General features: G+C 29.1%; 1 protein-coding gene across 1 annotated transcript; it reads left to right on the top strand.

Moving 5' to 3' along the window:
• Positions 1-1,627: 1,627 nt before the first annotated feature.
• Positions 1,628-9,490, top strand: LOC107848464 (alcohol-forming fatty acyl-CoA reductase). The gene is made up of 10 exons (XM_016693236.2): positions 1,628-1,835; positions 2,625-2,728; positions 3,641-3,843; positions 4,292-4,392; positions 5,298-5,490; positions 6,865-7,026; positions 7,160-7,241; positions 7,681-7,953; positions 8,877-9,004; positions 9,104-9,490. Exons 1-10 carry the CDS (start codon positions 1,757-1,759, stop codon positions 9,255-9,257), a joined length of 1,479 nt encoding a protein of 492 aa, XP_016548722.2. The 5' UTR covers positions 1,628-1,756; the 3' UTR covers positions 9,258-9,490.
• The last annotated feature ends 602 nt before the right edge of the window (positions 9,491-10,092 follow it).

The following is a 10,092-nucleotide window of genomic DNA, read 5'->3' as shown; positions in this document are numbered from 1 at the left end:
TCTACTTGTTTAACTTTATACAAGTTTAAGTGTCTATTTGTGTGCACTCAAAGTTTGAGGGTATATAAACATCAGTTAAGACCATATTAAAATGCATGTTTATGTACTAAGAGAAAGAAGAATGACTAACAAGTAACAACCTATGCACCATATTCTCTCAAAAGAAAGGAAAAGAGTATACACTTAGCTAAAGAAAAAATTGGCCTAATGACACCAAATCCTCACATCAGCAAGCGGCATTTTGAATTTATTGTGTCTACATATTAGAGAAAGATGTTATTAACTTTTAAATAATATTTTCAATTTGTTATAATATAGCAATATGTCAACTTATAGAACATTCTATTATGTGAAATATCTCCAAAAATGTTGGTTGAACAGGATAAACCAAATTTAGTTCACCCTTCTCTTCCAATTCCTTTACCAAAATCACCAATATTATGCCACATATGTTTCTTCTTTATACTATCTATGTAGGTGACCTCATCAAGAAGGAAACAATTCTAATTAAAGAATTAAAAAAAAAAAAAACTGAAAAAGAAATTTAAAAAAGAAAAAAGAAAAAAGAAAAAAGAAAAAAGAAAAAAAAAGTCTCTTTAAGTTGACTTTCAATTTTTGGTATCCCATTATGAGCTTGGTATCCACTTTGAGTTCGACTAATTTAATTTTTTTTTTTCGAAAAACTTCACATTAGTGGTAAAGCATATGAATGAGCCAGTAATTTCATGAACTTCTTTAACCTCTCAGCTAACACATTATGGTCTTACATCATATGATCATCAACGTATTCATTATCGAATTTACCTAGACCACATCACACTTGAAATTTGCCCAAAACTAGCTTAGCCTGAAATTTTTTATACTTCATCCGAGGAGAATGTTAATTCAAATTTCGACATGCTAAATTATACTGTAACGACGAAAAGGGTCGTCATAATTTTACTGTAAATATATAACTCGCATGCTTGTTTAACAACAATATATATGTAATTTCAATTTTTTTTTAAGTAATTGACATAGAATGTATGTGTGGCAAATGAAATGCAGATACATTGCACGAGATATACGTGTGGCCCACATGCACAAGAGCTAGTTTATTTGAATATATATACTTGAAACTTCTTATTAAGATTTGACTTCAGACCGTCAATACTGTTGAGTCGCGCACCCTTAACAATAATAATTGAATCCTCGGTCAAATATTTATAATTACGTAGTAATTTTATTATTACATACAAAATTTGAGCAAAAATTATTTGATTCACGTGAATCTATAATTAAGATGCTACATTCACCCTTAATTTTCAAGACTTAGACTTCATATTAAAAATGAAAAGATACTTACCAGGTCGGTACAACATTTTAAATTGTATTTAAAATTGACTTTCAAGTTTCATCAAATGATATCTAACTATTAAAAATAGGTAAAACAATTATTTTGAATCACTTTTTGTCAATCAAATAAATTCATAGCCAACTACTTGCGTATACTCATACATAGCCAACTACTTGCGTATACTCAATCCAACTAATTCTTTGTCATATAATTTGCCAAAAAAGAAAAAAAACATATTTATCAAAGCCCCTCACCTATATATATATCACATGCACCAAATTTATTTCTATAAATACTTCTCTCCTCTCTTGTGTTTTCTCATATATATAACACTATTCTTCTTCCTTCTTTCATACTCAAATATTTTCAATTCATTTGTGATCACTATATATTTCCAAAAAAAAAAAAAAAAAAAAAGCAATGGAGTTGACAAGTGTTCTAAAGTTTCTTGAAAATAGAACCATTCTTGTTACTGGTGCTACTGGCTTTTTGGCAAAGAGTATATACATAAATCCCTTCTCTATAGTATTTTTTTCTAGTCCGGTATTCGAAACTTGTATAGCTCATTTACGGAGGAAATCTTAATAAGAAATTTCTTTCGTATCCAAAGTTCGAACTTGAGACCTTCATTAAGGGTGGAGGGATGTATACTATTCATCCCACTGTGACCCTCGTTGTTTTTTGTCTTGGGTTTCATACTCAGAGGCAAAACCAGGATTTCAACTCAGGGAGTTCAATATTTGAAGAAAAGCTAGTCGAAGGGGATTCAACACCTACTATAGATACATAAAAAAATAATGTTAATCATATATAAATAATATATTTTTCCGTCGAAGGGGGTTCGAATGAACCCCTGCCAAGGGCTGGCTCCGCCCCTGGTTTCAGTACCTGTATTGGCGTGCCGACTAATTTCAATTCATGCATGCGTAAAGACCATCGAACTTGAGACCTTGATTAAGGGTTGAGGGATGTATACTATTCATCCCACTGCAACCCTCGCTAGTTTTTGTCTTGTGTTTCATCATATGTATTGACGTATCGACTAATTTGAATTCATGCATGCGTAAAGCCCATCGAACTTAAGACCTTGATTAAGGATGGAGGGATACTGTTCATCCTACTGCAATCCTTGTCGGTTTATGTTTTTGGTTTCAGTACCTGTATTGACGTACCGACTTATGAGAGTTTTTTAATACTGAAGGCTCGAACTCGAGACGTTTAATTACTTTGCTATTATGGAAAAGCTATAATTAATAAATACTATTTTATTTTTTTTATTTTTTTGTAGTTTTTGTGGAGAAGATATTAAGAGTTCAACCAAATGTGAAGAAACTTTATCTTCTTCTTAGAGCTGCAGATGACAAGTCAGCCATGCAACGTTTCAATACAGAGGTACACAAAATTAAATTAATGTAATGAAGATTATATTATATACTTAATTAAACCCGTTTTACGATGCGACTCTTCTCCGAATCTTGCATGAATACAAAATTTTTCGTGCAGCAATCGAGTCTTGTATTTCTTTTTCGGGCTCTGTAATAAGTTTGTTGAAGTATACGATCATCTTTTTCAATACTTAAACTGTTAGAAAAATAATTAGCATATTTAATTTATTTAAATAGGTCCCCTTAACATGCACGACTGATTTTTTTTTCATGAGTTAAAATACTCTGAAACTATATTGAATTGTATAATTATCTTCTCTAAAAATTTAAAACATAAAAATACACATTTTTATTTATTTAATTATATCTTCAATTATACATACTACTTTTCTTTTCATAGCACAATAATTTAGAAGAAGAAAAAACAAAACTTAATAAATGATTTTTTAAGCAAAAATGTGGGAGGCAAAACATTAAAACATGTTATTTACAATTTTCACAATGTTTCACATCATGTCATTATTCTCATGTGTACTCATTTTAATTTTTAATCAATGGACATGACATTAATTAGTCTCATTATTATTCAAAATAAACCCCACACTTTTTCTTGTTCCCTTTTGTGTCTTGTCAATTTCAAAAAGGTTGATTTATACAAATCTTTCCTTTTTAGGTCACTGTTTAGATTTTCTCGATATTTTTTTTAATAAGTAAAGGTAAAGAGAAAGATTAAGAAAATAAAAAACATAGATGACATATTTTGTAACACTTTAATGTTTCACTCATCGAGATTTGTTCAAGAAATTAAGTTTCTTACGCAAAATAACGCATATTTTATATATTATACGCGATTCCATTTTAGGGTACTTACATTTCCGCGACTATCTTTATAATGATTTTTTTTTTTAATCGAAAACAGGTAGTGGGAAAGGACTTATTCAAAGTTCTAAGAGAAAAATGTGGGGCAAATTTTACTACATTTATTTCACAAAGGACCACAATTGTACCTGGTGACATAACTTGTGAGAATTTAGGTGTGAATGACACAAATTTGTTGGAAGAAATTTGGAAAGAAGTAGATATTGTTGTTAATCTAGCTGCAACTACCAATTTTGATGAAAGGTATATATAATCTTTATTTTTTTAAAATTATATATTTTTCTATAAATTAATTATTAATTGATATGAGATAAGCATCCAATACCTTCACGAACTATGACCAAATTTGCTACAACACATTCCAACTTCACAGGGGTCCTATTACCCTCTGAACTCATATTTAGCGTATTTTTATCACTCTTTTGTGCTGACATAACACCTTTATTACATAAAATGGGTTCCAAGTCAAAGGTGTTACATCAGCTAAAAAGGTTGACAAAAGGTGTCACGTTAGCTAAAAAGGATGACAAAAATATACTAAAATTTAGTTCAGAAGGGTAATAGAATCCTCGTGGAGTTGGAGTGTGACGTAGCAAATTTAATCATAGTTCAGAAAGGTACTAAATGTTTTACTCATTAATTATTAATCTAATATTGAGTTTATTATTAACTCTATGTTTCTAATATGTAGATATGATGTGGCATTGGGAATCAATACATTTGGAGCTAGACATGTCCTCAACTTTGCCAAGAAGTGTAATAAATTAAAAGTTCTTCTTCATGTGTCAACTGGTTAGTCTACCTATACTTTAAAATAATAAATTAAACTTCTCTCTCTATATAAAATAATCATTTTGTTGCGTCGTGTTTTGCTTAGACTCTTTATAAATATTTTCATACTCGTTCTTGAATTTGCTCAGATTCTTTAAAAATATTGTCATACCCGTTCTCGAAATCTAGAGAGATATATAGCTTCTGAAGAATCCGAGACAAACCTGAGCAACATACATAGGTTGTCTCCATGCTTGTTACCCTAGTTTTCCCTCCTATGTTTCTAAAATCAAAATGGTGAAAACTAAGTCATATATAATTTGGTAATGATGCATATTAATTAATTATATATAATATAATATATTTTTAAACAAAAAAAAAAATCATAATAAATTTTAATATTTAATTTGAATTATTCTTTCAGAAAATGTAGATATCGGAGGAATAATTTTCATCGAAAATTTCATCATCTATTTTATATATATAGATATATAAAGAGAGAGATGTTTTGGCGCCCTCTAGCTCCGCCCCTTGTCCAAACTTATCTCAAAAACAAAAAAAGGAAACATAATGGATAATAAATCATATAATTAAAATAAAAGTATTATCATATTAATTTTTATCCTGAGCCGGGGGTCTATCGGAAACAACCTCTCTACTTTTTCTGAGGTAGTCGTACGGATTGCGTACACTTTACCTTCTCCGGACCCCACTTTGTGGGAATACACAGGGTATGTTGTTGTTGTATTATCATTCTAAGTTTATCCTGAGCCTGGGGTTTATCGGAAACAGCCTCTCAATTTCATCTGAGGTAGTCGTACGGAGTGCGTACACTTTACCCTTCCCGAACCCCACTTTGTGGTAATATACTGGGTATGTTGTTGTTGTATTCTTATGCTAATTTTATTTGATTTTTTTTTTTTCAGCTTATGTATGTGGTGAAAAGGAAGGATTGATGTTGGAAAAACCATATTATATGGGTGAAACCCTAAATGGAACATTAGGGTTAGATATTGAAGTTGAAAAAAAAGTGATGGATGAAAAATTAAAACAACTCAAAGCTGAAAATGCTTCTGAAAAATCAATTACAACAACAATGAAGGAGCTTGGCCTCGAAAGGTACGCGATTATCGTTAATCTGTTGCTAAATAGTGAGTAAGTCGCAGCTAATAAAATTTTATGATAATTCGTTGCCAATCTATCATTAAATAGGATCATCAATCAATTATCTTAATTCCCTAGATAATTGAGATTAAGTTTTGTGCAAGTGACGATACAAAAATATATAATATATTCGATAATTACAAGCAAATTTCTCGATAAATATTAATTGATAAACTAATAAAAACGATACTTAACCTATAATCACATGGCAAAATTTATTGAAACTGTATATATTGCTTCATACTATTAGTGAATATAAGTTAAAATTTATTCTAATTATTGTTGCACATAATACTATTGATGTGAAATTTCAAGATGATTGCAATATTTTGTAATCATTATGTCTTTGTTTCACATGTCTAGTTTCACTAATAAATCAATGAACCCTACTATTTTCATGTGCAAGCATACTGTTGAACTTTAATTTTAGAACTAAAATTTTACTACCTATTAATTCTCTTAAAATGAATTGAGGTTAAATAAAGGAATATATCAGTAAAGATTCATATATTCAATCTCAACATAGTTAGAACTAAGGCACAGTAAAAAAAAAACATTCCTGCAGCAATTAAATAACAAAATCTTATCAATATTATCAAATAATTTTACGTTGGTTGTCAACCTGCTGATTCTTTTATTCTAACTTATGTTTGATCACTTCGATTTAGTATGATAACAATATGAATTGAGATTAAATGAAGAAATATAGTTAGTAAAAATTCATATGTTCAATCTCAACATATTTAGAACTGAGGCACAGTAAAAAAAAAAAAAAAACCGTTACTGCAACTAAATAACAAAAATTCATCAATGTTAGCAAATAATTTTACGTTGGTTGTCAACCTAATGATTCTTTTATTCTAACTTATGTTTCACTTCGATTTTGTATGATAATAATATGAATTGAGGTTAAATGAAGAAATATAATAAGTAAAGATTCATATATTCAATCTCAACATATCTAGAATTGAGGCACGATACAAAAAAAAAATCATTTCTGCAGCTAAATAACAAAAATTCATCGATATTATCAAATAATTTTACGTTGGTTGTCAACCTACTGATCCTTTTATTCTAACTTATGTTTCACTTTTATTTGGTATATTGATAATGATATGAATTAAGGTTAAATGAAGAAATATAGTCAGTAAAGATTCATATATTCGATCTCAACATGTTTAGAATTGGGGCACAATACGAAAAAAAAATCATTTCTGCAGCTAAATAACATAAATTCATCGATATTATTAAAAATTTTTGTTATAATATTTTTGTTACGATAATTGTTATTTTTTATAATTAATTTCTCCGTCGATTTTGGTCATGAAGGGCAAGGAAATATGGATGGCCAAATACATATGTATTCACAAAGGCAATGGGAGAAATGCTTTTGGGAAAATTGAAAGAAGAAATACCTCTTGTTATTAATCGTCCTACGATCATAACTAGCACTTTTAAAGAACCTTTTCCTGGTTGGGTCGAAGGTATCAGGTACTCATTAAATCAATAATATTTTTTTTTTTGAAGAAATTTAATTTTTATGAATTTTTTTAACATTTATTATTTTCGCCGAAAGAAAATATAATTCTTTTTCTTTTTATATTTACTTTATGGAAATTTGCAGAACTATTGATAGTTTGGCTGTTGGATATGGTAAAGGAAGAATAACTTGCTTCCTTGGAAATCCTAAAACCATATTGGATGTGGTAAGTAATAATACACTTATTATACATTACATTTTCTTGTTGATATATATAAATTATACATTAATTATATACGGTTATATACATATTATACATCCGCCATTTTTTTTTAATTTAACTATGAATTTATCATATAAGTAACTTGATCGTGTAAATATTTTTACATTGTTAGTGTCAGAACTCAAACTCTTCTACTTTCTAAGATTGTTACCATAGAGGTTCGCGGTGAATTGTGATTCCTCTCATCTCATCCCTTACCGGTGGTTTCTAGTACTTTGAGCCCTCGAAATGGAAAAAAATCTTGATAGGAAGTATGTTTCTCCCTTTATAACGAACTTTACGTTATAAAAATGAATATCAGATATTGAATGAAAACTCAAAAATATATTATTTATTATTCTGAAGTCAACTTTATGATATGATAACGTATACGCTCATGCAGATTCCAGCAGACATGGTGGTGAACTCAATGATAGTATCCATGATGGCTCATGCTGATCAAAGGGGGAGTGAAACCATATACCAAATTGGATCCTCAGTCTCAAACCCATTGGATATCACTAATCTTAGAGATTATGGATTTAATTACTTCACAAAAAATCCATGGATTAACAAAGTGAATGGAAAACCTATTATTGTTGGCAAGGTTAATGTTTTGAGTAGCATGGATAGTTTTCAAAGATACATGGCCCTTCATTACTTGCTTCCTTTGAAGGTTTGTTTCTTTTCTCAACTCTTAACAAAAAAAAAATAATCCTAATTTATATATAGAGCAAAGCATCTAGTATCCCTGAACTATGATCAAATTTGCTACGACACATTCCAACTTTACGGGGGTCCTATTACCCCATGAACAGAATTTTAGCATATTTTTGTCATCCTTTTTAGCTGATGTGATATCTTTTGTCAACTTTTTTAGCTGACATGGTACCTTTGATGTGGGTTTCATTTTATGTAATAAAAGTATCACGTCAGCACAAAAGGGTGATAAAATTACGCTAGCATTGAGTTCGGAGGGAGGAGGGGGGGTACTGTATGCTTATCTCTTATATATACGTTTGCTATACACTGAATATACATTATCTCTTATATATACGTTTGATATACACTGAATATACATTACTAACGACTATAAACGATTACATTGCCCTTCTACTTGCTTCCTGTGAAGGTTTGTTTCATTTCGTAACTAATAAAAATATTTCTGATTCATGATATACACTTTTTATGCACTGAATATACATTACTAACGACTATAAATGATTACATTGTCCTTCTACTTGCTTTCTTTGAAGGTTTGTTTCATTTCGTAACTCTGATATAAATAATTAGAATTCATCATATTCACTTGTTATACATTGAATATACATTAATAACGACTATAAATGATTACATGGCCCATGCTTGCTTGCTTCCTTTGAAGGTTTGTTTCATTTTGTAACTCTAAAAAAAAAAATTCTAATTTATAATATACGTTTGATATACACTCAATATAAATTACTGATAACTATAGGTGAAATTATTTTTAACAGCCAGATAAAAATGTTAAGATCCCATGATAATTGCATCCACTTGACATCATAAATAATTTTATATTTTATTTTATAATAACTATTTTTTTTTTTTATATATATATAGGGATTGGAAATAGTAAATGCAGCATTTTGTCAATATTTTCAAGGCAAATATTTGGAGCTTTATAGGAAAATCAAGTTTGTTATGAGATTGATTGACCTTTATGGACCCTACTTATTCTTCAAGACAGTGTAAGTAATTAAAATCCTTCTATACATATTATCAAATATAATTATTTAAAATAATTTCACTTTTTATTTCTATGTATTAATTTGTTGTATTTTCTACAGATTCGACGATCTAAATACAGAAAAATTACGTACGAACTCTAAAGAGAGTGGAATCGAAACAGATATTTTCTATTTTGATCCCAAGGCTATCAATTGGGAAGATTATTTCATGAAAATTCATCTTCCTGGAGTTGTAAGATACGTATTTAAATGATTATAAATTATTAATACTGAAATTTGATCAGTATATTGTTAGGGAGATTTAAATTTTAAAGTTTATACCATTTTAAATTGTAACAAAATGTAATTTTGCTTGTTATGAATTTCATTCAGTGTATCCATTTTCAATTTGTTGTATTGTTATATCCCTATTTGTTCTTTTAAAAATAAGATTTTATAGTATTCATTGTTGAAATAATTTCTTATTACATTTGGCTTGAGTTGAAAGTGCTTGTTATTTGAATTTTTTTTTGTTCAAACGATAATATGTTTAGCATAATCTCAGAAGTGAAGTTTAGAGAGACTGATGTGCATGTTGATCTGACCTCTACCTAGTGAAGGTAGAAAGATGATTTATGATACAATTGAGACATTAATGAGGAGTTTCGAAAAGATCAAAAACAAATCTAAAATTTTTCTGGTTCGTCACGTGTTATATTTATATGACGATCTAATCGTCAACATCGATAACATACGCTAATTGAAACTCTCTTAGATAAAGATCATATGTGATGATACGTTTTTTAACGATGAGGCCATTTTCTAATTAAACTTTTAGCAAAAGACTTAACTGACTAATTTCACAAAGTTAAGGGACAAATATGAAGCTTCACAAAGTTAAGGGATAAATATGATGCTTTTTTTCGATACGTATTAAATAGTAAAATTAGTGAGAAAGCCATTTCCAGGGTGGTTGTTTAAAATATAATCAAATTTTTTTTTTGTTTTTTTTGTGAGGTATTTAAAATATAGCCACTTACTTGTTTTGAATGAAATGTGATCACTCAAGATATCGTTTTTTTCAAATTTAAACTATTTAATATAAAAAC

The sequence above is a fragment of the Capsicum annuum genome, chromosome 11 (genome assembly GCF_002878395.1).
Source record: "Capsicum annuum cultivar UCD-10X-F1 chromosome 11, UCD10Xv1.1, whole genome shotgun sequence".
Classification (NCBI taxonomy): domain Eukaryota; kingdom Viridiplantae; phylum Streptophyta; class Magnoliopsida; order Solanales; family Solanaceae; genus Capsicum; species Capsicum annuum.
Note: the sequence above shows the minus strand (reverse complement) of the source record. Positions and strands in the feature narration are given on the sequence as shown.